The 27,876-nt window shown below is 44.0% G+C and overlaps 2 protein-coding genes across 8 annotated transcripts in view; both read right to left on the bottom strand.

Annotated features, from left to right (window-relative positions):
* The window catches only part of IGSF22 (immunoglobulin superfamily member 22), a 48,631-nt gene extending 35,282 nt beyond the window's left edge, over positions 1–13,349 (bottom strand). Inside the window, exons 1-8 of the mRNA XM_090032538.1 lie at positions 13,221–13,349; positions 8,867–9,011; positions 7,423–7,554; positions 6,724–6,860; positions 4,547–4,646; positions 2,308–2,347; positions 1,664–1,841; positions 565–678 (exon numbers count right to left, since the gene is read on the bottom strand). Coding sequence (XP_089888664.1) covers positions 565–678; positions 1,664–1,841; positions 2,308–2,347; positions 4,547–4,646; positions 6,724–6,860; positions 7,423–7,554; positions 8,867–8,969 — 804 coding nt within the window. The 5' untranslated portion in view covers positions 8,970–9,011; positions 13,221–13,349. The remainder of the gene's footprint in view (positions 1–564; positions 679–1,663; positions 1,842–2,307; positions 2,348–4,546; positions 4,647–6,723; positions 6,861–7,422; positions 7,555–8,866; positions 9,012–13,220) is intronic.
* A 10,665-nt stretch (positions 13,350–24,014) lies between these two features.
* The window catches only part of PTPN5 (protein tyrosine phosphatase non-receptor type 5), a 138,963-nt gene continuing 135,101 nt past the window's right edge, over positions 24,015–27,876 (bottom strand). For all 7 annotated transcript variants that reach the window (XM_090032533.1, XM_090032531.1, XM_090032530.1 and 4 more), the window contains one exon: positions 24,015–26,164. In XM_090032533.1, the coding sequence (XP_089888659.1) occupies positions 26,071–26,164 (94 nt within the window). In that variant the 3' untranslated portion in view covers positions 24,015–26,070. The remainder of the gene's footprint in view (positions 26,165–27,876) is intronic.

Here is a 27,876-nt window from a genome sequence, read left to right as displayed (position 1 = left end):
TACTGCAGCCTAATTGCCCTGCATGTGTAGACATTGAAAAGTTTACTGCAGAGCTAATTAGTCAACTGCAGTAAATGTGGTACCTTATTTTGTGAATAGTCTTACTGAGATTACCACAATAACTTGCAAAAGAAAGTATAGTTCAATGTGAGAGAGGATACCAGGAGATACCCTTTTGTTTTTGTTCTGTCCTCACTTGGGCATGGACTTCACTGTGGTTTTAAGCTATCTGCAAGAACTTCATGTTTTAACCTAGCAAGACTGTGAGTAAAAGAAAGGGTGTATCACCTGTTCAAGATGGCAGAAGAAGGGATTTGTGAAGTTAAACAGATAAAATAGCAAACTACTGTCTTTTCCTGAGGCTAAAGGAAGAAGTTTTACCAGTAGCACGTCCCTCCCATAGACCGTCAGACAAGCTAATGTATTAAGCAGGGCTACCCAAGCAGCCTTGCCTAACCAAAAGGGAAAGTGCAACTGGAGTTTTCCTCAGTTATGTTGCACTGATAAACTGAATCTTTCTGCGTCTGCCATTTTTGGTCAACCAAAGGAAATACAGAAAGCCACCTTAAGCCATGTCATCTTTGTATTGGGGTCCTTCAGTTCCAGAATGGCGTCGAATATAGCTGTGGAGTCTACTTTAGCTGCAACGTCCTCAAGAGGTTTCAGAATTTTGACAGCCTGTATGAAGAATAAAGCAGAAATCTATACCTTGTGCCACAATTCAAACTTCACTCAAAATTTGCTTCTGTCAGTAATAGTTTTCTGTTTTGTTTTGTTCTGTTGCTATTCCTTTTGTTTCCCATTTGCTCTTGGATTTTGGTGATACTCAAAAGCAATGTCCTTCCCCATGTCCTATGTGCTCTTCTGACCTTTTGCCACTGTTCTTTTTGCATGAAGAAAAGGAATGATGATCTTGTGGTTCAGGCACCAGACTCAGGAGATGTGTGTTCAATTCCTGTCCTGACTCTAGATTGTGTGATCTTGGCCAGAGTTAGTTTTCTGTCTGTAAAATTCATATATCCTTTGTTTAACTTGTCTATTTGAATTATAACGTCTTTGGGAAAGGGACTATTTCCCAGTATGGGAGCCTAGCATAATTGCTCTAGGTTAAAACCTCCAGGCAAATGATATCAACACTTCAGTAAGTAAAATCAGCCTGGTGTTGTTGGCTGAAGAAGTGGGGAATTCTGATACAGTGAGGATTCTTCTTGCAAAGTTCTTTTTTCTTTTCAGATGTGTGAAGAAACATTCATTTCACTGAATATCAGTGAATTTTAGGTTCTAGGACTGGACCCAAAGGGTATTTAGGTGGGGTTGTTGGACTGCATGTTAGGCTCCTAAATATCTTTTAGGAGCTGGCCCTTAATTCCTTTGTAACCCTTTGAAAATTCAAGCCAAAAGAACCAGCTAAAAATTCCAGGTGTGCCTTCAGTTCAGGATTTTGAAACTCTCTTCCCCAGCTAATCTCATTTTTTAAATCTGGCTTTTCTTTTAGACCCATCTGTACTGCAGTCCTTTTCTTCTTAGTTTGTAGCTGATTCTGTAAGGCATTCAGTGATGCTACAACTGAAGGGCATCTTCATGTGTAGGAGTGTTGTTCATTATAGAAACAGAAATAGAAATGGATGTGCAATGTGTTTTTAAAGCTGATGGTATCACTAACCTCAACCTCCACTTTTTTCTTCATTTCTTTTAGCTTTTTGAGAAGTCCACGGAAATCAGTGAAGCCATATTCCATACAAACTTTCTCAAAGTCCTTTTTTGGCACCTTGGAGAGGATCTCCAGCATTTCTTTTTCATCAACCACTTTCTTCACTGCCTTCTTTGGAGGTGGAGGCCCCCTGCGCACAGAGCATGTTATTTACAGTGTATTTAAATGAAAGCTTCTCTTACCTCTGGGGCCCTGCTAGAGGAAATTTTAAAGCCAGAGTTTCCATTGGGATGAATCTAAATAAGTAGGACTCTCTAGCTGGTAGGAAGTGAAGATGGGTTGTTAGGCAGTGCAGTCTCCCTCACACGTTCTACTGCTGGAAAGAGGGATCAGAGGACTCCTGGGCACTATCCCTGCCGTCTGAGGATCTGCCAAGGAAATTCCATTCACCTTTAGTGCTGATGTCTGAGAAAAAGAACAAACTGACCTATGGCTTATAGCGTCCGCTCCAAAACTAGGAGCCCCAAGCAAATCTCTGCATTGCTTGTGCTTGAAGTGTGTTTTTGCTGTGACGCATACCTGTTTAGAAATGGCCTAGCACCCCTTACTATTCACTCCTGAGAAAGAGGAGACAGCCTAGAATTAAACCCCCTTACCTTTTTTTCAGCATTTTTTTGAAATCCAGCTTTTCTTGACCTGAAAAAATAATTTTAAAAATCTTCTAACAAATGACTGGATTCATGTAGATCAATAGCAACATTAAACAATACCAGGTTGAAAAGCAATGGCTTTGATATCATCTGTACATTAAAAGAAAAATCCTGCTGCAGGTCACAGATACAGTGGGATTCAAGTAAGTGTTTTTCTTATGTTGGGAGGAGGTTTCAGTCATGAAGAAGCTATGCAGGGAGACTTCATCCCTGTCCAAAGTCCGTGCCATAGAGCAGTGATAAAATATGGATGCTTAATTGCCATTGATTTAACTGTTCTCCAACTGTAATGATTGGTCTCTTTGCCTCTGTTTTCCTGGGAGACAACTGGGGGAACATAATCAGTGGGAATTGGGCATGTAAATACCTTGGAGAGTTTGAGCCTCAGTGTCCCTGCACCTCTGTTCTCCATGTGTAGGAGGGGGGAGGGAAGAAAGCACAACCTTAACTTGCAGGGTTATTTGGGGAATAAATACAAGATTGTAAAAGAGCTTGGCTAATACAGGTCTGGGCCATCCAACCTCTAAGTGGCCAGGGGGCCACATACCACGTGAGCCATGCCAGCAGAGACTGTACTAGTGCAAGTCACAGGCCGCTGGGCTGCACCCCTCTCCCCTGCACCACACACATGGGCAACTCCTTCTACATTGCTGCACCATGCTATGGGCTCCTTTGGCTTCATGGGCTGTGCCGCCCCACTCTCTGGAGAGGGAGCAGGAAGTGAGAGCTGATAGTAGGAAAGAGCCTAGAGACCCTAGTTGCACCAGCAGCCAGAGAGATAAGGGGGGCAGTGGCTGGGTAGGAGCTTGAGGGCCACACATTAACCTCTTGCAGGCCACCAGTTAGACAGCCCTGGTATAAGTAATGAGGGCAGATGGAGATCAGATAGGAGGATAGCTATCAAAATGGCCATGTAGCTGCTTTACTGGTGAATCACAATACATACAATCTTCACACTTTGCTTAAGTATATCAGGGTGTTTTTCCCCCCTTTGCTGGCGGAACTGCTCTTGGGAGGAAGCATCAATGCTATTTACTGGGAGTATGTCTACACAGCACAATTCAGAGCCAGGCAGATACCCCAAGGTAGATGGGGGCACATTGGCAGGCATACTTGTGTCTACATGGTGCAAAGCTATTCTGTATAGGTAAAGGTAGAGGTGTCTCATTTACAGGCCTTTGAGGCCCATTGAGGCAGTAGAGACAAAGCTCTCTTTAACCTCAGCTTGAGAAGGAAATGATGTGGTCAGCACCAGTCACCCTACCATCTGAGCTCCTTGCACTGTGTAGAAGCACCCAAATGAATCCTGCATGTGCTAGCTTTGCAACTGGAAGCAATATTGTTCCCCAGTGAATTGCTCAGCTCAGGCTAATATACTCTGCTTCTCCATAGAGCTAAAGGGCATAGCATCATGCTCATGTGGCTAATAAAGGGCACTGGCAGAAGTGACATTTGTTGCACAACTGGTCCCCAGAAAGCACTCTATAGCTGTGCTGTGACACATGTGCGTGGCTGCAGGGAGCTTTAAAAGTAGCCAGTTGTGTGACAAATTAACCCTTATTTAATGAGGGGTCAGCTGAAGGTGACCCAAAGCAGAGCACCTTAGGGAACTGCTGTCAATCCCTCATGCAATTGGGGCTTGGCTGATGCTTCCCAGCCCTGCCCCTGGTACTGTCTGTAGGAAGGGAGGGTTGAGAAGGGAGGGAGATAGAGCTGTGGGTTGGGGTTTGCCCAGCCTGAACTAGAGGCGGGGAGGGTGGATTGGAGCCTCCCACACCTTGTGACCCCCCCCCAGTCACCTCCTCTTCCCGCTCAGGCCAGGCAAACCAGAGCCTGCAGCTCCCTCGCCCTCTCATCTCCCTCCTTCCTTTCTGAAGATAGCACTGGAGCTTGGAGCGGGGTTGGGGCTAGGTGAGAGAGGCTGTAGTCAGGCTCCTCTGCTGGATTGACTCCAAAGTAGAGCTCAATCTCCCTCTCCCCTCTCCCAACTGAACAGATGAATATCTGTTGGGTTGGGGGGTTCGCTCAAACTCGTGGTGCATTCTGTGAGGCACCATGACTTAGAGTGGGGGACCTGCATGTCTGTCAGTGCCCAAAGAGAGCTAACTGGATCTTTCCAAGTCTAACTGTACATTAATAATTAGCTTAGTTATTATGATAATCAGGATGGACCTCTAGTACTTACTTTCAGTCACAATTAGGGACACAGTATAGATGGCATCAGCATGGGTGTTGGAAACGACGCACTTGTAGTTATCTGCATCATCTGAGCCAAGGCTCTCCAACTGGAAGCAGCAGAAACACATGGACAATGAGGCCAACAGAAGCTCCAAATTCTCCCAGTGTCAGTGGCTCAAATGTATTATAGTAGACTCATGAATTCCATTATGGTTTTTTCTATTTTAAATACTAATTTTTCATGGGTTCATAAGCCATCTCTTAGGCCTCAGGGCAGAAATTCATAAGCACTAGTCAAATGATTAAGGGCAGTGACATCAGGGGCTTGATCCAAAGCCTACTGAAGTCAGTGGGAGTATTCCCACAGAGTTTGCTCAACTTCAGATAAGGTCTTAGATTTAGAGACTTTTGACCTTAAACAGGATACACACACACACACACACACACACACACACATACACAAAAACACAAAAATACAACTTGTCTTTCCTTTCAGGTCTGTTTTTTTAGCTGGCCCTCTCTTCAATGACAGGTGACCAAAACTCCCTACCCCCCAAAACGCGTATGTTTCAGGGAAGGCACCGAACAAAGAAAGTGCCAGGTCCATGGAACAGATAGCTTTTCATGAGAGAGCTCTGCAGAGGAAAAAGAGGAGGGAGTTTGGCATGCATTAGCCTGCAGACTGTGGTGAACATGAAGGGCTGTTTGAAAGAAGATGTGAATTAGGAATGGGTCAGTGATCAAGCAGAGAGGACACAACTGAGGCAAGAAAAAATGGGGTATGGGCAGAGCTTTTGTTTCTGTGAACATGACCCAAAGAATGAAATAGGACCAAAATGAGATCTATATGTTGCTCGAACACCATCATCATCAACATCGTATCTGTTAATGTTGTGCATAGGAGCCCATTGTGTTAGTCCATGGTATGGCTAAGTTAAGACATTTGGGGATGTTAGGGGGAGGTTAGATCAGGTTCAAAATGGCCATCTGATGGGTGGGTGGGTTAGCAGGGAGGTTGGAGGGATGGGGGGGCAAATAGGCTGGGAAAGATCAGGAGCCCACTGGGGGATGGAAGGGGCTTGCAGGGAGGATGGGGTGGGTTGGGGGGTACAGGCATGATTCATGGAGGATTTGGTGGGATCAAAGGGACTCACATTGTCTGCAGGGACCTTTGGGGGGACCAGGAGCTATTTTTAGCTCCCAGCCACCATCCCCCACCCGGCAAACCTACCCCTTATCCTTCCCACCCTCCCCCCACCAGGACTTACTTTCTTGGCTCCAGCAGCAAGGGGATGGGGGGCTAAAAATAGCTTGGTGCCAGGTGTGGGGGTGGGGATGAGAAGTGCAGGGCTGTACAGGGAATTGTACAGAAGTTCCATGCATGGGTCTAACCTAGATTGCTCAAGTTTGAGTGTACATGGATCCAGGTCTATCTTAAACTGGGTTTGGCCATTTTGGACTGGTCTGTGTGCATGGAACTTCTGTACAGTTATGGGCTTAAGCTGATTTCTGATCACTGAGACCAGATCTGAGCAAACGGTCTGCACCTGGAATGAATGGAATTACATCAGGTGGCTTGGCTACCTTGAACCCAATTTAACTTCCCCCTAACCCTGCTGCCCCTGAATGTACTTAGCCAAAGGGTCTAGCAAAGCCTTGTGCTCAGTACAAGGCTGTGTATTATTTCCTATACAGCAGGGGTTGTCAACCAGGGGTATGTGTACCCCTGGGGGTACTTGGGAAGGCTCTAGTGGGTACGTGTAGGCGGGTAGGGGCAGAACACTGCCACTCACCACTCCGTGCCGCTACCTCCCAGGAGCAGGGCCAGAGTATGTGTGTGTGTGGGGGGGTGCGGGCGGGGGAGCAAGGGCCATGGAGGTTGCGGGGAGCTTGCATGCGGCAGCTGCTACCACCCCCTGCTCTGCATCTAGCTGTGTGCCACCCCCCACTCCTCCCTGCTCCGTGTCCAGCTGCTTATTAAAAAAGGTTGAAAACCTCTGCTATACAGCAAAAAACAGCCAAATGTAAGAGTACCACAGTATTCCATGAAAACAGTCCTACATATGATAAGACTCATACAAGCTAGTATTTTCAGACCAATGCTGAAGAATACTGTGGCATTCTTATAATAATAGAGATAATTGTTATGAACCAAAATTAGGAAGAAATGGCAAACTATATTACCTTTAGCACATATTCCTTATTGATGCTGTCAAAAAACATTTTTGATCCTTCTTTTATTGGTATCCCACTTTCTCTTTTCCATGTTACCTTTGGGGTGGGGTTACCTTTTACTTTAGCTCGAAATACTGCTTTATCTCCTAAAGTTGAAGGAGAAACATTAGAGGATGAATTAGTTAGGGACATGTATTTTTATGTGATTTCTTTACACACATTTAATTTATCTGAAGTCATTTAAAATGTAGGGCTTCTTTTCCATTATACAAGGGTCAGGTTAAGCTCTACCATAACTTCATTGGCTATAGTGAAGTGGCTCACCTAGAAACATAAGATATTGTTCTCTTTTTTTGTAATTCTTACAAAGAAGAATGATAAAGACTTTAAAGGTCTTTCTTTCTGTTTAAATTCTGCATTAGCCATTCAGATCAATGGGAATTTTCCTATTGACTTCAGTGCATACAAGGCACTATCCCAAAAGCAAATAGTTGATATTTACATAGTTAAAATGAGAGCGTGCACCTGCATATATTTGTAAATGCAGTTAACCATCTGCATGTAGTGACCTGTTTAGTAATTGCTGAATTTGCACATATGCTATGTGTATAGATTTAGTGTGACCATGTCAGTGTTTGGTTCTGAGCACATAGTATCTTTGGTGACCTCATAATAAGGTAACTTTCAGTGGAACTAGGTATTGCTTACCTTCAGGGGCACTCAATGGTCGAGGTTTCTCCACAAATTCTGGGAAACTCTCTCCTGGAGGGATCTCAAAGGAGCGTGTCATCATGCTGAAGGACTCCACAGTGGCAGAAGACTTCCTAGAAACAACTTCCTCTGTTAGAAGAAAAAGTATGTAAGTCAGATGGGATAGTAACATGGCTTTCAAAGGGCTAAACTGTGAGAGTAGGTGTCTCCAATGTATATAATGATATTGCAAATTGACTATGTTATCTAAAAGCTGTGGGGAGGAAGGGTTTTGTAATGATTAAGGTACTAGCCTAGAACTTAAGGGCATGTGCAGATGAAACAGGGGCCCTAAATGGAAGAAGTGGGTTTTTAAAAACACCACTTCAATTTAGGGCCAAGTAAACCCCCGTGTTGTGTACACACCCATGCACTTATCTACCTCTCTGGTGGGGAGGGGAGGGTAAACTGCCGGCAGCCAGAGTGGTCCTTGGGCTGTGGGGAGGTGGCTGGTGCTTCCCTTTGTGGCAGTGGTGGCCCCCCCACATGTGGCACCCACACGCAGGTACCCAGCTTGGGCCGTCAGCTGCAGAGGACACCAGGTCCCCATGCAGCTCAGGCAGGCAGGCAGGCTCCAGGGGGCAGGGAAAAAGAAAAGATCAGGCTCAATGCTTTTTTTTTTCTTGGGTGGAGCCTGCTTTCCCGGGCTGCTGCCAGGCTGCCTGCATGGGCTTGCTGCAGAGCCCCTGAGCTGCACAGAGCTTGGTGCTTCGCTCCACAGCTGTAGGGCAGCAAACCAAAGCTCCTTGGAGGAGTTTTAGTTTGCTGCACCCAAGTCATTTAAGGTGTATTATGCTGCCGAATCTGGTACAGCAGCTGGAATTACTGTGCAATACGCCGCTGACGTGTGCAAACACTAACACCATCAAAGCGGTGCAACAGCATTTAACCTGCTTTAAAGTGTTGTGCACATATGCCCCTCGCTTCATCTACACATGGCCTATGAGGCCTAGATTGAACTCCTTGCTTCACTAGACATATAGCATGACCTCAGTGAAGGCACTTAACCTCTCTCTCCTTCAGTTGCTCATGTGTAAACAGAAGGAATAGCACTGTCCTTTTTTTTTACAGAGCAGAAATACATTATACCTAGATTGTGAGGTGCTCACATACTATGGAAACAGAAGCCATGTAAGCACCTTAGACGTAAACATTGCTTATCAACAGTGCCATTCAGAAGGCTCTGTAACCAAAGTTGCCCTGAATTTATTTTGGTTTTACCCTTTTGTCTCCTGTGTTTTGGCCAGCGGAATATAGCTAGGACCACACCATCCGATGCAGTCAGCAATGCCAGCATTAAAAGGAATGATGACTCTTGATGTTAGTCAGACTTATGATCTGAAAGCCATGATAACATTTTTTTTAGGCCATCTCAGTTTTCAAAGACTACAACAATACTTGCCTTCCACAACCTTGGATTGAGACACATGTGTTTGGGAACTGGAGACTTCAATGGAGGAATGCAGCTGCATTGTGCTTTCCATGTGCATAACTTGCGTTGCCATGGTGAAAGCCTTGATTTCTGCAGGTCCCTGTATGCTTCTGAGCTGCGTGGGTGAGGAGAATGGAATTCAGGATCAAATATCGATGTCCATCTCACATGCTCAAAAGTGAGGCAGTGCAGTCCCCGCCCCTCATTCAGAGACCAGTTATGTTACTGTAGTTGGTGAACAAAGAAGTATGTAGATAATGTCCTATGGGTGTGGAAAGTTGTGTGTCTGCTTTAGTGGAAGATCACAAAGGGCCACTTTCAGCATGAGAAGGCAGGATTTTTTAATTATTCATTTCAGAAGACTCAAAGGTGCTGCGTTTTGATCAAAATGAGTCATTTTTCAAGGACTGACCAGTCAGGATAAATCAGCATAACTTGGTCATCTTCAGCGAGACCACTTTATACCAGCAAGAAACTGGTTCTGAGTATTTCACATACTAGCTCTCAGACTTCGTGAGGAGATTTTGGTGTCTGTTCCTGACCCTTTACTCATGTAAACAGCATGTACTACAGGAACCCTGTTGAAGGCTACTGTTTACTTTCCAGGCAGCCTCCACTGGGCTCCATGAAAGTCAATGTGATCTTTGCTGTTGACCTGGATGGCCCTTAATGTCTATTCATTCATATTTTATTGAGGTTTTCTTTAGCCAACCAGTTTTAAAGAGTAAAACAGAAAAAGAGCAGCAGAATTGTCTGTAGCAAGGCCCAAAGCTGCTGGTTCAGTTGTGGCAGCATGCCAGAGTCTGCAGCAGAGGGTGGACAGACCAAATCCCTTCCCTCACCTGCAGGAGCCTCACAAACCTTGTGCCTCATGCAACACAACTCCTCCAAAGGAAACATGTAGAAAACAAATCCAGGTTTAGGGCATAGTACTCCTTTCTACCTGAGCAGGTGCAAGGAGTGGGCACATGGCCTCATGGTTTCTCCCGCTGTTAGCAACTCCAGCACCACCAGCAGCATTAGATTCATGTTCTCCTTGTGCTAATGGGATCGTGATGGCATGGGGATGGACCTGCCAGCACATTATGTGAGCTTAGATCTGCAGTACAAAGTTCTGCGGAAGTCACCCCGGCACAGATCTAACTACTGGTAAGTTGGTGGAAAAGCATTTTTGTTGGCTTGGTTTATGTTGCTTGTGGAGGAGAGGAAGAAAAACTCCTGCTGGCACACCTGGTATCTCCACTAGAGGGCTCTGCTGACACAGCTGTGTGACCCCTATAGTGGCACAGGTTCCCTAATTTAGGCATGTCTGGAGCGTTCAGGGTGAAGAGGCTGATTGACTCTGTCCACTTCCAATAGGGAAGACTATCATTACATTCATACCTTAGAGGTGTTTGCCTAGTGCTAAAAATACTCCTTGGCAACTGAAAAACAACAAAGAAAAAGCAAACCTGGGAGCCCCCACCAGATTTTTGTGGAGGTGAAAGCTCGTATTGCAGGAAGAAACACAAACGCCTCTTGTTCGGTGCTGAAGGACAAATGGGTGGATGTGAGGAGGACCGAAAAAGTACAGCCTATAGCAGTGGTCACCAACCAGATGGGTCTAGAGGTAGATCTTGGAGCCTCTCGGAGTTGATCTGAGGCTGGGCTGGAGGGTTGAGTGCCCACATGGATGCATGCATGTGCCCAGCCCAAGCAGATCAGTCCGTAGGGAAGGGAAGGGGGCCAGACTGAGGCCCCTGTGGTGAGGGACAGTGCTGCGGAGGCAGAAACAAGTTGAATTGGGGCCCCAGCTGGGTGGGTGGTGGGAGGATTGAGCCTAGGTGGCTTGTGCTGGGGCACACGGTGGTCCAGCTACTGTGCACACCCTGGCAGAGGCCCCGGGGGGGCATGTGACCCCCATCTGTGCACAGCAGAGGCAGCTGCAGGCTGGGCTTTGCACCCTGAGTCCTGCTGCAGCCCACCCGGGAGCATCCTGACACCATGTGTCCAGCTACTGAGTGGGCAGGGGACGAGGCTCAGCCCAGTGGCTGGACACATGTGCCATCAGGCTGCTCCTGGGTAGGTTACAACAGCAGCTGCCTCCACTGTGCACAGATGGCGGGCATGTGCCCCTGCCAAACACCAGGCAGCATGGGTGGCTGTAGCAACTGTGAGGGAGGAAGGGAGTGGGGCTGGAGCAAGGGCAGGCCCTGCACAGCGGGAGGCATGGGGACGGGGGGGCGCATGCACCCTGGGAGGGCACGGGTGCATGTCCCCCGATCTGCACACTGGCTGGGCTGGCTGCCACTGCGTGCTGGGGCTGGGGCTGGGGCTGTGCTGGGCGGCGCTGGGAGCAGGGCTAGGTGTGGGGCTGCAGACACCCAAAAAATTCACTGTAGCACTCCCTCCCAGCACCACTGCCTCTCAGCCCGTGCAGCACAGCACAGCTCAGTCCAGACCACTGCTGTGAACAGAATGGGGTGGTGGTGCATGGTAGATCTTGGGTTGCTTGGGTTGCTTTGACAAAGGTGATCTACTTAAAAAGGTTGGAGATTACTGGTCTAGAGGAAAGGGAGACTAAGCCACCCATAAGACCTTGAGCTTCTCAGCTGGTTTTGGTGATAAAATGGCTCTTAGTATAAACTAGACTAGTCCCAGGACTGGTCTAATTAACACCAGCTTTCCAAAAGCTGCTCCACAGTCTAGAACAGCCCAGAATCTCCAGAGTGACCTACACTGAGGACTGTTCCCATTTCCCATTCCCTGGGGTCAGGATATGGAAGGGTACCCACAACAGCAACAGCTACCTCCCTTGGCCCCTTGTGAACAGAAGACAAGTGAGTAAACACCGCTCCTACCCCTGTATATCATCACTATTTTCTTTTTCCCTGTCATGCCCCTTCTGCTCATACTTCCTTTCACTGATAATCACAACTTTTCCAAATCTAGTCTGGAAACAAGCCAGCAAAGAGTAATGTTCATGAAGAGTCTTGCTTTTGCAGAGCATCTTGAATCCATTCCCTTCCCATGTCCTGCAATTCCTTTCTGTTGTTGTTGGTTGCCCTTCTCCTCTGCCTTTCTGTTGCATGCAATATGTTTTTGACATAGGGATTGGGAAGCAATAGGGCAGAGGAGGGATAGGAATTTAGAAAATGTCTATAATATCAAACTGGAACTGCCAAAGTTTGGACCAGATCTTTTGAGGTCCCTTCCAGCCTTACTTGTCTATGAAATGTTTCTATTTTCTGGTGCTAAATCCAAGAATATGAGAGATGCAGTTCCCAGCTAGTGACAGCTTTTCCATGTATAAAATACCATGACTTAGGGTTGAATACGTTTAATCATTTTAGTGTTAGAAATGGGAGTTTTATACTACTGTATTTAAAGTTCCTTGTTTCCCTGTGAAACTAGCATCAACTTCCTCAAATGCTGCATTTTAAAGATATGATATTATCTATATTAGAATTGTTTACTGCTGCCCATCACCAAGCCTATTTTTTTCATAGATGTCTGAGCAAAAAGAATACAAAATGATGGGGTAGACAAATACTCTATCCTTCAGAAAACAGATAAAAGGGACATAACCAAACCAAGCAGATTCTGTACTGAGCAATGGAATACATACATTACACCTAGCACAATTACTATGCCTAGTTTGCTATGGTTGCATTTTATTAAAATAATATTTGCAAGCAAATTTGTAACTTGACAAAAGCTGAATCAATCTTAGTCATCAATATGACTAAGATATACTCATAAAGTTTTGGTATGAGAGTATGATCATTTTGAGACAATCAGAGGGTTTCAGAAGAAATGGAAAAGTGTGTCTAGTCCAGTGGTTCTCAATCTAGTTAGACCCAAGGCACCTCTTAGAATATGCCAGGTCTTAACTTTCACTCATTTCTTGTCTAGAGGAAAAATAATAGGGCCATTTTTTTGGTTGCAAAGAACCCAAAAGACCACAACAGGGCAGAATGTTTTTGGTCCTGTGGATTCCTATTTAAAACCTCTGGAATATGAGTCATGTGCACACATCTAGTATTGTGTGGCAACCCACAGCACCCTAGTTGAGAATCACTCGTCTAGTCAATTTAGTGTAGGATTCTTCCCTGTATTTTTCAACACCTTCTTTAAGCTGTTTTACATGCTTCAAGAAATAGTGCTTCCTAATGATAGTTTCTGAAGTCCTTTATTTTTTATCTGCCCGAGAGAAAGGCCGCTATCCCAATAAAATATTGCTAATGTTGTCAGACAACTGTTTCTCATGCAAATTACTACAGCAAAAATGTTCATAGCATCATTCTATGACATGATAGGCAACATTTACTCAATTAAAATTTACCTTCTCTTCCAGGTGTCAAGGTCTTGGTTGATTTCTACTATGAAAAATATGTTTTCAGACCATAAGTGGATCCTTTTGTGTCCTTTGGCTGATGTGAGGCTCTGTAGATTGCTGCAGTCTTAGGAAGACAGCTGGGTCCCTCAGCACAGGACAAATATGGCTCTAAATAGAGCAAACTTTAAATACAGACTTGCCTCTTGTGGGCTATGTAGTTACAGCCATTAGACTGACTTCAGCAGTTTCACATATTTAGAGGAATAGGGTGATAAACTTGCAAGAGTGAGTACCACTGTGTAGCAAGAATAACTCTTCTGAAGGTCAGAGATGACTTCTTACAGTGTTTCCTGAGATATGTCAGTGTGCAATTTCAAGTTCATGACCAAAAGACAGGTGCCTTTTCATGTACAACTTACCTTTTTTTAAAGGAATCTCAAACATTTTGGGTTAGATTTTCAATAGATTTCAGCACTCAACAGCTCCCAGCTCAGTATTTAAATACGTGACTTGATTTTCAGAGTAGGACACGATTTAAGAACCTAAGTGGAGTGGCTGGATTTTTTTAAAGCACTGAACACCCAAGAGCTATTTCTGCTGCTTCACTTGGGTGCTCAAGTGGGAACAAAGCCATCCCCAGTTGTAGATGTAGAGCTCTTTTGAATATTTGCTCTTTTATACTCAGCAATAAGCTCTTGAATTCTGCTACTCTCCTTCAAGTTGACAAGGGCAGGATTCCAGGAATAGTCCTTCTGAAGCCCAGGGGACTCCTGACAGATTAAAATAATTGTGAGTAAGGGTAGCAAAATCTGGCCCTAAGTTGTTTAGCTCTCTCTCACTTTACTTGGAAGACCAACAGCATTGCTAAGGTAAGACTGGAACCGCCACCTCATTTCTGTACAGAACTTTTTGTTCAGAAGGATCAATGCTACCTCTCTTCCTTTTATGACAGACCTAATGACTATAAATTCTTTCTCTTCATTGATGGCATTGATGACAATTCACAGGGCTGTTAGATAACTTACTCTGATTTACCTTTGGCATAAATAAGAGCACAGTTTGGCACAAGAGGACTCTGGGATGTAATCCACCATTACATTTTAAAGCATGTGAACCTAGAAAACTGAGCTGAATCCAAAGAGCCTGCCATCAATACTTGACTTCCATAAGAGAAGTTTCAAGGAAAACAAGTTTCATGGGAAACCTCCAATAATATCAAGTGGGACATTTCCCTGGGAATATACAACTCTTAGATGATTTGCAATATCCTAAAAGAAGGTAACAAACAAACAAACAAACACATACATGTGTATTTTTCCCTAGAACATAAAAGAGCCATAATTTAACACACACTGTAATGTTTGCTGGATGATAAGTGGGATTGATTACTATAGAGGCTCCATTCTCAGAGCTGCAGAACTAGTTGTTCAACACATACAAAAGAGAATAGTATGCAAACAGTATGGCATGTGTCCTGCTTTAAAGGATCTATGGTACTATGTGTTGCTTCCTGCCACTAAGTCCTTCAGGACACAAACTTCTATTTTTCCCTTTCAAAACTCTAAATCAGAAAAGAGCAACCCATGCATGTGGAAAGAGAAATGACATTCAGGCCAAATTCTCATTTTCCTAATGGAAAAACACCCAAATAACCCACCCTCTCTTCACGTTTGTCCCCATCTACTGTTTTCTTCCTCTCTGTTGTTCTCCTCTCCAAGTTACAATTCTAACCAGGACTTTTCTGCACGTGCACACGCCTACATGTATGCTTTGCAGGTCTTCCATGGGGGCGAATCATAGAAAATTAGGGTTGGAAGGGACCTCAGGAGTTATCTACTCCAACCTGCTGCTCAAAGCAGGACCAGCCCCAACTAGATCATCCCAGCCAAGGCTTTGTCTAGCCGGACCTTAAAAACCTCCAAGGATGGAGCTTCTACCACCTCTGGGTAACCTGCTCCAGTGTTTTATTGCCCTCCTAGTGAGAAAATTCTTCCTAATATCTAACCTAAATGGCCCACATTGAAGAGGAGAGGTCTAGAGCTAGGGTGGGCAAAGTCTGGCCTGAGGCAGACTCCATTTCCCAGCAATCCCTGACCAGTCACTGCAGCCAGTTTCCATGGAGACCCCAGGAGGGGCAGGGCCATGACAGCAGGGGGGCATGGAGACCTGCCCAAGCAGAGCTGGCAGGGTGTGTGGCTGGGCGGGGAGCTGCTCTGGGCTGGGATTTTGCAGTGGTGACAGTGTGGTCTGGAGCTGGGGCAGAGCTGTGATCCCCTGCCTGCACACTCCTGCCTGGGGTGTGCGGGCAGCTGATAGCAGCTCTGCCCCAGCTGCTGTCACTGCTGCTAAATCCCAGCCCCACCTGAAAGGGGAGCAAAGGTGGTTCTTAGTCACTCTTCACACTCCCTTGATCTGGCTGGAAGTGACCCCCTGCATAACTCTCAGCAACCTACAGAACAAACAGATACCTACTTTCCCTGACTGGGGAGGCACAGGGAACTCCCAGCTCCCCTGTTGCACAAAGCAGACAGATGTCAGACTTAGGGTCTGGTGCACACATCTGCAAGAAAGTTTAAGATGTCACCTGAGCCTACGTGGCTCATGTAGCCAAGAACACACAAAGAGAGAGTTGAAGCAATTCTCATTGTGTCCATCCACCTTTCTGTTTCTCAGCCCAAATGATCAGCTACTACTCATTTGCATTAGGAGCAATTAGAAATAACCTTCAATATGAGTCCATAGCGCAGCACAAACACAAGCATCTGGAGCAGTAGCAAGATGCTGGAACTGCTCAGCTACCTCCGCTGTTCTGTGACCTCACCACAAACCAATCAATTAACCAACTAGAGGAGGTTTAGCTGAAAAAAAGTAAAGGTCTCTTTTTAGAAAAAACCCCCCAAACATGTCACATAAGGCATGAAGAGAATTTAAACTATGAAATGCTTCAGCCCATGGGACATGTCCCATGTGTATCATAAGGTTTTGTTTTCCCTTGAAGCATTTTTAGGACAGTTGGAAACCTCCTCCAAAGTTTTGGGCTTCTGCATCCTTTTAATTATGTTGACAACTTGGACGAGTGATTTTGGATATGTGCCTTTTTTCATGGAAAAGTTAAGCCAAGATCTCCAACCATGCTTGGCCACACACTGAGGTTAGAGTTCTGCAGTACGTGCCCGTGCATGCACACTGAGCAAAGGGATTCTCTTGGTCCTGATGACTACTAAGTCCACAGTTCAGCAAAGTACTCAAGAAGTGCTTGAATCCATCCTTGTTCAGCAAAACACATCAGCAAATGCTCATGCTCCAGTGAAGAAATCATTGGTAGTGCTCCTCATTGCCTGTCTGTTCTTTCCTAGCTTGAATGGGTGGAATAGTGGCAGCTGGAAATCCAGTTACCAGGCCTGCACAAGCAAGTCCTTAAGGCACTTGGGTAACTTCAGATAGTGAAAATTTGGGTGTGAAATGGCAAGAGTCCTTTTCAAAGTAATTTCAATGAGCATTTGGTTATAACATAATAAGGGGACAAAGGCTGTATCTACATCGTACAATAAAGTGACTTGTAGAGACAGTCAAGCTATCTTGGATATGGGAAACAGCAAAGCCAGGCTAGTGCAGCAGTGCCCAGGCTAACATACCCTACCTTTCAGCAGGTGAATCAGTGCCATGTTCCTACACAGTTTCCAGTACCCAAGTCATTCAGAGCAAACGAGTGTCTCTATACAGCTCTTCACTGTATCATGCAGACATCCCCTAAATGACAACAGGAACTTCCCAGTGAGGAACTGTGTCCCCCAATTTAGGTACCCACATTTGGAGGCCTACTGGTAGTGATTGAAATAAATGTGTCCAGGTAACAATATAGGAGCAATAACTCTTTTGCATATAGCAAATTTAAGAAAGGATCCAATTAATAAAACTTTAGAATGCCTATATTTGACCTGGACTGTACCACTGAGAAATAAATTGGAGGGCTAGGCAGGCACATGTCTACAAACCCAACACCTACAAAAACAGGCTACTTTAATAGATGCCTAAATTACTATGTAGCTGCCTATCTTTGATCCATTTGGGCCACTGTATAGAAATTGGGAACAGAATTCAGATGAAACAACCCTCAGTCTATTCTGCTTTAACTGCTAGATCAGCTGCTGAGGCTCAGCTTCTACCCCGTGGGCCATATCCGGCTGCAAAGTCATGTCACTCAGCATGTGGGCCTCCCAATGGATCTGAAAATTTGGTTGGGGGAGCAGTGGCAGCTTTAACTGCAGCTCCCCTTGATGGCAGTGAAAACAGTAACAGCTCAGCTGGGCCTACTCTTAAAATCTTTATGACCAAATTGAAATACAGTGCATCTTGCACAAAAATGCAAGGTGACAGCTGGGACCATACAAAATAGAGCAACCCCAATTGGTTTTATTCTCTGTGCTAGATTGTGTCAAATCAAGAAAATTGTTAACAGAGACTTGACATACTCATCACGTGTATATCTAAGAAAGCCAAAGAAAAAGGCTGGGCCAGCGAAGGCAAGGAAACTACATACCCAACTACCTGTGGGGGCACACTTCTTACAAGACAATCACTCCTTCTCTGATCTCTCAGTTCTAATCCTCAAAGGGAACTTACAAAACACCTTCCACAGATGAGCCTATGAACTTCACTTCATAAATACTAGATACAAAAAAAAAATGGACTCCATATAGACATTGCATTCATGACGCATTACAACCTGCCTGACATCTGATTCACCAGATATCTGCCAGACCTGACCTCTTACACTTTTCTTCCTACCCTCCTCCCTTGCTCCCCTCCCCTCCTCTTCTGCCCTTTGTCTTCCTAATATCCAGCTATTTACTTTTTTACAGACAGCCTCTTTTCTACCTTAAATTACTACTACTGCAGTCTCCCTTACTCACCTTTGGCTTCCCCCCCACCCCACCCCCACTTTCTTTCCCCCTCCCTTCCCTGCTTTACCTTTTGTTTTCCTAATTTCTACCTATTATATTCTCACTGACATCCTGTCACACTTGTGGCTTCTCTCATTCCTCGGAGTCACAGAACAGCAGATACTCCCTATACCTGAAGAAGGGTGATTGCACCCAAAAGCTTGCAAAGAACTTTTTTCCAACTATTCAGTTCATCTATTAAAAGATATTACATCTACCCAAAGTACCTTGCCTACCTAAGAAAATACATATGCATTTCAATTGACCTAGCAACTAAAGAAGACAAAAGACTAAATATGCATCTCAAGAAAAACCTGTAAAAGGTACAGGAAAGATGCCCTGTACGTGACAAATTCACTTCGCTCACATTTCTCAGAACAGGCATTCAATGTCTAAGGTGTTACAAATGTCTCAATCATTCATTGTATGTCTCGAGTTTTGTAAACAGACCATCACTGGTACAAGCTATTGCAAATTTGCCCCGTTGATAAACAAATACCCAAAGACAGGTCTGGTAACTAATACCTCTAAGCATCCTGTTTGACCACTCAGACCCATCATAGTTAATTGCTAAGCTAATCAGTAGCTATGAAAAACACAAGTCTTCACACCTGGCCAAATCCAAAAACAGGAGCCAGGCAATTTAACAACTGTAATATGATGGTCACCGTTTTCCAGCCTGTTTTGTTTGGACCCTAATCAGCAAACTATCAAGAAAAAATGCTTTGAAGCTATATAGTTGAAGAGTATAAGAACTAAGTCAATTTTACAGCAAAATGTGCACTCCAGGAGAAACAGAGAAAGATCACTGCAACATCGCACCCAGCTTAACCAGCAACAGATCCTGCTGGGTGAAGGCTTTAGGACTGAACCAGCTTCCTCTGCCTGCATTGGTAAGAAAACAGTGCTGAAGCTAAATATGTACTAGGACTTTGCGGAGTAGCTCATTTTATTTTAGTAAGGAATCTTTTTCTGTCGTTTAGTTTTATAACTTGCTTGTCGTATTGTTATTAAAGCCTTTCAGCTATTAATCAGCTGGGTGTTGTGTCAATTCTTAAGGCACTAGGTTTAAAAACTTGCTTTTGAAGTGCAACTGGACCCATGGAGTGCCCCCCGGGGCTGGATGATATGGGCCTGTGTGCTAGATTGCACTGGGTCAGACCAAATCTAGCATGTCAATCATATGCTGGATCAGGCCTACAGATCGACCCAAGTGGGATCTGGCCAGCGGATTAGCCCTGTACCACGCATTTGGTCCATTGGGCCAAAAGTTTGAGCACCATAATGCTAGATCACAATCTTTGCCTGCCTTCCCCTAATGCAAACAACACAAGAACCTTACCGAGCCCACCTTTCTTTTGGTCAGAGGTCATCTACTATCTTTGCCTTTATGCCAAAATGTTTTCCAGTTCCTTACACGCAACTTTCTTCCTGCATGTTTCAGAGGCACATAAGCCAAGTGCAGGATTCTTTCCCTGTAGTCCCTGGAGAGAAGGACAGCTGCGAAAAGCTTCTGCCTTATAAGAGGAAATCAGATGCCTTGCAGCTGCCACTGGGAGCAGAGGGGCTCAACTCAGTCATAATTATACAACTTTGACTCAGGCAAGGATTGCAGCTTCTCAGAGGAGAAATCATTTTAATAAGACACATGCTGTACATGAGTTCTCTGTCCCCCAGATTCTTAGATGTGCTGAAACTGAACAGTAAGCAGAGGCAACTGAACCCATCTGAATGGGGGCTGGCAGGACAAGCTCTCTATAAGGAAGGGATGATCCCCATAAAATGAGGGCAACGAAGACTTTAGAGTAAAACTGGTTCCTTCTTTCACCTTGTTTTTCAGTCTGGGACACATGATAGAAAAAGCAGCAGTTATAGCTGAAAGAACACAGGGCTGGAAATCAGGATACAGGTGTTTTGTCTTAGGGCTTTGCATAGTAACCCTCATCCTAGCTTTCTTTTAGGTATTCTAAGCCAGCCTGCTACCCCTGACCCCTACCCTCTCTCCCTGTCTCACCTGTCTTCCCTGGTTGGATATTAGGAAAAACTGTCTCACTTGGAAGGTGGTGAAGCACTGGAATGGGTTACCTAAGAGAGACAGTAGAATCTCCATCCTTGACAAAGCCCTGGCCGGCATGGTTTAGCTGGGGCTGGTCCTGCTTTGAGCAGGGCGTTGGACTAGATGACCTCCTGCAGTCCCTTCCAATAATTTTCTATGATTCTCTCTAAAATGGAGTTAATGGTACCTAGCCATGGGGCTTGAGTGGAACATAGGCTTGGGGGGGCCCTCTTTCCATAACTGAGTTTTGTACCCAGGTACTGAAATACACTTGGAATATGGGGTATCTTGTAATAGAGCATGTGGAGCCCAGCATATCTATCAGAAGAATGCAAATTGCACCCTCACCCCCGACATAATTCACTCAACTCCCTGGGATAGGTGAATACCTTCTTAACTTCTCAAAGTAGTCATTGTGTTCTTGGAAGCATGAGGACTGACAGCCATTCAAATGCTCCAACCTCACAAACACAGCTGTGGACACTGCTTTCCCTCAGACCTATTTCTTATTCTCTTTTAAAAGCAGTTAAATTATTTGTTTCTATATGAGTTCTGACTTTTACCACACACAGAGGCAGATTCGGTAGAGGAAGGAAGACCGTTAACCTCACGTGGACACACAACATTTGCTTCCTCCCTGCTCCCCTGCCAGTAAAAGTTCCATATTCTAATTTCACTTTTTAAAACCTGTGAATGGGATCCAGCTACAATTCAGAGCTAGTAAATTCACCTTCTTGCTTTCAATTTTAAAAACTTCCCCAAGAAAAACACAATAATCTTGATTCAGACATGCTTCTTTTAGGATTGCCTACGGTTTGGGCAGGTTTCACAGTCCCTCTGCTCCCCCTGCTGTTGCCATGTGAAAGAGCAGGGGATTCGAACAAACCCAAATCCTGCTCCATGACCTCCTCAAAGTCAAACATTTTATTCTGAATGAACATCTGAGGCATGGAAATGACTCCAAGAATAATTTATAAATTTGCAAGCTATATTTATATTTATATAAATATAACCAGGGATTTTGGGTGCTCAAAACATTGTGAGAAGCCTGATTTTTAGAAGGCACGCAAGGTAGGCATCTAAAAATCCAGGCATCCAAATCATTAGCTCCTTTTGAAAATTTAGGCCATAAACCTAAGTACTCTTAGATGAATGACTACTAGGCGTAGTCTAGTCTAGTAGTCTAGTCTTTGTGAGGAGTTTCACTGAACAGGAATAACCATGGCACTCAGACCTGGATTCTACATACACGTATGAACATGCCTAACTAGGTACTGCTGGTGTTCTTGAAGTTAAGCTTGACTTCAGCTCTTTATGTTGCACTTTTCATCCAGCAATCTCAAAGTACTTTTGAAAAGATTGGAAGTCTCATTATTCTCATGTTATCACTGGGGAAACTGAAGCAAAATTCAAGTGCCCAAGGTCAAGCAGGCCAACACCCAGGCCCAGGAACACAACACAGATCCATTCCAGGGCCCAGGGTGGTACAGAGGACCACTATTCACCATAATGTACAAAACTGTTCATGAGAGAAGACAGAAGGGAGAAAATAGTGGGAGAAAATATAGAAGGGAGAAAATATATAGAAAGGAAGAACATACAGAAAGGAGAAAAAAACAGAAGGAAGAAAAAAAGACAAAGAATCCTAGATTTCTTATAAAACTACACATCTAAATACAGGAAGTTGTTGTGCGCCTGTGGGAAACATTTGACACTGCAGATGCGTCTGGTATAAGAAAGCCTGCTGAGCTGTGTAGAGATGGCGAGTAAAATGCTCCAGGCTTGTGTTTCTTACACTAGAGTCCCTAATAAGGACAGAAGAATGGAAGTAGAGTGCAACCTTAGCTTTAGTTTCCCACATCCTTAGCAGGGAGGCTAGGGATTTAAACCTATTAGATAGCAAGAAAAAACTAACTCCACCCATTCCGACTACATGCATCTGTGTGGGAGTTCATTTTATTGCTAATCTCAAAATATTTGTTAAAACTACCTCATAGGTTGTAGGAGGCCAGACCAGATGATCTTAATGATCCTTTCTGGCTTTAAATTCTATAAAGGAAGAGAAAAATATGTTAATTATGATACTTATGCCAGGGCCAGGCAGTAAATAGATGGATTACAGTCAAGTGCATTAAACCAAGTATCATTTTGATCCAGAGAAACTGTTACATTCTGCCTGCTTGATACAAAGCAGCTGTAAAGCCATCACAACCAGCTAGTTAAACCATGATTATGGCTGCTTTGGACAGATGCAAAGCAGTTAGATAGCACTGGTGGCCATATGATTTCAAAAGCCCCTCACTGCTTGCTACAAATGTAGAACGGAAGCAGAAAGCAGGATAGTTTTACTTAAGTCATTAGAAATCAGTTTTCTGATACAGAAGAGAGTGGAGCAACATTGATTTATACCTGTTTGCCTTTGTGAGGGAGTGAAGGAGCAGCCCCAGCTGGCAAGAGAAGTGGCGGGCCAAGAGACTCCCTCACCACCGATCTGCCGTGGCAGGAAGCTGTCGCAGAGCAACATTTTTCTAGCTGGTACTTCCTTCAGATGGGAGAAGGGAGTCTGGCACTGGCATTTGAAACCCCAACTGCAAACGCTCAGGGAGAGAGGAGAACTCAGAAGCCAGGAGGCTTGGGGAGACAGTCGGGACCAGAAATGGCCAAACCAACAATACTGGCTGTCCCAGCAGAGGTGGTGGACCCATCCAAAATGGAAGACCTGGCAGACTCAGCTGTCCAGGGGAAACTGCTGGTTGGCACTGAACACTGAGGAGGGCAGCCAGACTGGGGCTAGTTCTCTGCAAGCCAGTCAAGCCTTGCAGCCCAAGGGCTGAACGAGGAGCCTGGACCACTTGGCTCCATAACCAGGGAGAAGCTTTGGAGAGAGAGGAAGACAGAACCACAAGTTGTCTACCCCACTCTGAGTGAAATTTGTTTCTTTTGTACATTTTTTTCTGCAGTTGTTTTCTCAGGCACTCAGTTGGCTCCACCCTGCGTTGAAGGGCATGGCAGTGTGAACATACATTGAGAGAGTGAAGTTACAGTGCTTGGTGTTACTGAAGGCTCCAACGCCCTCAATATAGGAAGTCTTGGCTGGCTTCCAGTGAGTGTATGTTGTTCTTCTGATACACTGGATGAGTCCTTCAAGCTGCTCAGGGAGAGGGAACGATATGGGACCTGGCCTGGGTTCAGAATAGACTGCATGTAGTTTGTTTTCTTCTTTTTACAGGAATATGTCTAGACAGTTGCCTGGATTGGCGGGTGATCAACCCCGGAGAATACGTGACTTGGACTATAACCAGTGATACTTGAACAAGGCAACATATGCTAGAAGGAGGTGAAGTCCTTATATTTTTCCTTCATCGCGTTACCCATTAGGGCAAGAACTTTATTCCCTGACCAAGACAATGCCCTTAGTACGGTGTGGAATGGGTAGGGGGTGTAGGGAAAGGAGGAGCCCCCCAAAAGATCAAGTCGAGAACCTTGGGATTGAACCTATCTGCACACTCTTTCTCCTGATTCAGTTCGGTATACCATCAAGTGATGGTGGGTGAGAGTGTGAGAGTTTAGACCAACTGCAGATACAGACGCCCTGAGGACTTTTGCTGATGATCGGGCCAATAGACTACATTAAAGGCATGGACCCCACACATAACGGAGAAAGCCCTGACAATCTTATAGACCACAGTATTTCTTGTTTGATGAAGCATGGTTTTGCACTAGTAATTCTCCTCGTAAAGCAGACAACATACCAATTTAGCTACTGTCCAATACCCACACTGCTGTCCATCATAGCAAATATTCTTTATTAGACACACAGCATAATTCATGACAAAACATGTCATTTTATTCACTTAGTTTTGACAGTGAAGGGCACTAGACATCTTAAAACATTATTTATAAGGAGTCCCACTTACAATGCCATTCAGAACATCAGTGGTGCTTTTGTTATTTCTAAGAAAGAATCCTTAGGTGGGGATCATGTCACCCTTAAGAAAGAGTCTGTAGCAAGGAAAATATGACAGCAAGTGAGGTTTACATAAAACTAACAGCCATGTTATGCTCAAAATGCTTAAGTTTATTGCTCTATTTAATGACTACCAGCAGTATTTTTTTTTAAAAGCCAGTTCACTCTGCTAGCTTCTCACTGAAGGAAATATTTTAAATACAGCAATAAAATTAAGTGATTTAAAGATAACACATGTTGCCATATTCATGAAAACCCTGCTGACATGAAATTTATTGGTACTTGGATACAAAATAAAAACAAAAGACATGTACTGAACTTTGGGAAAAATTCCCCACAGTGACACAGTAAGTTGTAGAAATAGCACTTCAGGCCTGAACTTGTGCCCACTGAAGTCAATGGCAAAACATCAGTGAAAACAGGATCACGCCCTTATAATTCTGAATGCTGTTTGATCCTTTTCTGATCAGCAAGTGCAATAAATTCTCAGAATTTTCAGCACTAATACAAGTATCATTTTGTTGCTGTTGTTAAAAGCAAGTTGCAGATAACTTTAATTGCTTGCTGTGCCCCAATTCTTAAAGCACTTAAACACACATGCTTAAATATATGCCTATTCATTAGGGCACTCAGGCATGGATTTAATGGGTCTAGACACATGCTTAAACTTAAGCAAATGCTTAAATCTTTTCCTGAACTGGGGCTTAGGAGCTGCAGCATCTGTCTAAAAGGAAGTGCTGCACAGATCATTGGTTGTAGGGATACAGGGTTGAGTGACGGTCTGAATGTATTTTCAAAGGGAAACATTTGGTTTATGTGTTTTCAAAGCTTGCTACGGGATTTAGATGCCTGATTCTCATTTTCATGAGAACTGGGCTCTCAACTCACTTGACAGCAAAGAAGTGACCCTTTCCTGTCCACTCAACAGAAATCACAAAATTCACACTTAGATTTTGAACATCTCAAATTTCGAAGGAAATTGTATCTGGGAATTTGGGATGACAACATACAGAAGCCATTTCCAAAATTCAAATTCTGATCCAGATTTAGATTTCAAAATACACACAATGATCAGGGAAGTTTGAAGTGTTTTGTTTTCAGACTCCTCTCTCATTTTCACCACAGCATTTCAATATTGTTATAATTCTATGGCATACTGCAGTTAAGGAAACAGGAATTGACTTAGGTAAATTATTTTACTTTTCCTCCTTTTGTTCTGACACCACTGCTACATCTTGTGGATTTTTTTTTAACAAGCAAACATAAAGTGTGAAACATTATTTCAATATGAATCAAGTTGAATCCTTAAATGCAGAGGCTCAGAAGGTTTATGATATACACAGTATTCGGTAGTTTTAAAGGTAAAAACAATCAGAAAAAGGCAAAAGTTACTTTCAAGCTTAGTTAACATACGGTACATATTTCAGCATGACAATTTCAAAAAGTTTCACACTGTATTTGGATAGATTAGCAATTAAAATTTTTTTTTTAAATAGCAAACTCAAGATACAAAGTGGATTTTTTTTTTGATTTTGTAACAAATGAAGCTACTATTTTTATTTACAGTATAAATAAGCTGGGGGTTTTTTTTGGTGAAGATAATGTCCTGCCACATGTGTGTAAGACAAGTAGTATCTCAACTCTTCAATGCAAACAAAAGCATAAAAGAAGCAATATCAAAGTAAAACAATATATTATTTATTTATATTTATGTATGTATGTATATATATGTGTGTGTGTGTGTTTGTGTGTGTGTGTGTGTGTGTATGTGCGCATGTGTATCTTCGACTAAGATGGCCGAGTAACCATATGTCTCTTATCAGGTCTGGAATATAGCTCATTCCAGTCAGAAGTTCACTTGGGTTTAGCCATTAGGACTACCATGAATACTTATTCTTCTGCTGCTCTAGCGAGCTGTTTCCCATACAAGCTCATGACATGGTGGACAAACTGATACTGTTCACAAGTCTGGATCATTCCTCCCCTGAAAAGGAAAGCAGAGAAAGGGAAGGGGAACAGTACTTTAATTACCTATATTGTTGTACTCAGTAGTGCCATGGCTAAAATGAAAGTGCAACTATGCACCAAGATTATATTCCAAAATCCACCAAGGTCAATGGAAAATCTCCCATTGACTGCAATAGGCTTTGGATCTGACTTTGGTTGGCATTCAAAATAGAAATCCATTTCACCTTCCATTTCCCCCTCAGTAAGGCTCTAATTCCCTGAAGATACTATTATCAGTTATTATTTCAAGTAAGACAGTTACACAGAGGCCCCCCCCCCCCAAAAAAAATGCTCTAAATAGAGAGAGAAGGCAGGCAGAACAGATAAGAGGAAAGGGGTGAGGCGACTTGCCCAGGCCTGTGATATCACAGGATGGCGTGTTTTGGAATAGCCCCAGTGAACTAGGGAGAGCCAAGAGGATTTCAGAGTAGACAAACAAATTTCAGCAAAGACTAGTTTGGAAACTGGTGACTGAGCTGACAACATACTGCTTAGCAAAGACTTTCAACACAAAAATCTGGCCTTCTTCAGCTTTCATTTCAGTTTTGGTATTCGCCTTTTAAAGCCATATTGCAAACTTGAAAAGCAAATGAGTTACTCTTTACTAATGATATAACTAGGCAAGAGAAAACATATGGATTGTTTTTCAATGTATCCTTCTATTTTAGCAAGCAGCATATTAGGAAACATACAGATTTATAGCAGGAGCTAGAGCTTAGCAAAAGGGAATATGGGTAAAGATGTTCAGTGTTGAATAGGATGTTTTTACCATTACCTAAAGTTTTGTTATCAGCTTCTCACAATATCTAACAAATATTGTGATAAAAGTCTACTGATGGCCCAATAACAAAGTGGCTAAAATCCATGCACATGAAAAATAAAACGAAACAAAAGAGGTTTAATTTCTCCAAGGGTTTAAACAGAATTATGCCAGCAGAAGCACTGGTTCACTGATTTAGAAACTGCGGTGGTGACCACACTTACACTGAGGGTTGGATGATGGAAGTTGCAGGGGGCTACCACTGCCCTCTTACAGGGTCTACTTTGGGGTGGGAGAAACATGGCAATGCCTTATTTCATACAATCCCGCAGCAGCCTCCACCAGCAGTGGAGTTTCCCAGGAAGTTATGGAAAGCTTCTTAGACCTTAAATGCTGGAGGCTGCAAGTGAGGGCCTTGTTACACGTTATACTGTGAGCCCTGGCTTAGTGCTAGCTTTGCAGTCATACCTTCAATCTGAGCAGCTCATCTGTGGGGAGTGGCCACACCTTAATGGAATGGGAGCTGGGTTATGCAGAGCAAGAAATAATCCTGCCCTGGAGTGGCGTAACTTTGAGCCACGTAATGAGTGCTTTAAACCACTAGAAGGTGTCAATGTGCGGACAATCCAGGAGTTAAGAGCTCTGGAAGCCACCCAGGATTAGTGCGTAGGCCCTGAGAGAGGAAAGGTGGAGAAAACCCTGGCCATACCCCAGTCACTTTCCCTTTCAGCATCTACTCTCTGCCCCTGCGTGACACAGGCTACTGGGCAAGATGGACCTGTGGTCAGTAAATGACAGTTCTCATGCTCTTATGTTAAAGCTGCTTCCTCTTGGCCTTAGGAAGAGTAGACAGCATTCCCACCAACTGCTCTCCCCCAGCATGAGCTGCCGTTGTGGCAATAAGGGCCTGGTTGGCACAGGGAAACATA

The sequence above is a fragment of the Crocodylus siamensis genome, chromosome 2, assembly GCF_052110815.1.
Source record: "Crocodylus siamensis isolate JL-2025a chromosome 2, ASM5211081v1, whole genome shotgun sequence".
Lineage (NCBI taxonomy): Eukaryota > Metazoa > Chordata > Crocodylia > Crocodylidae > Crocodylus > Crocodylus siamensis.
Note: the sequence above shows the minus strand (reverse complement) of the source record. Positions and strands in the feature narration are given on the sequence as shown.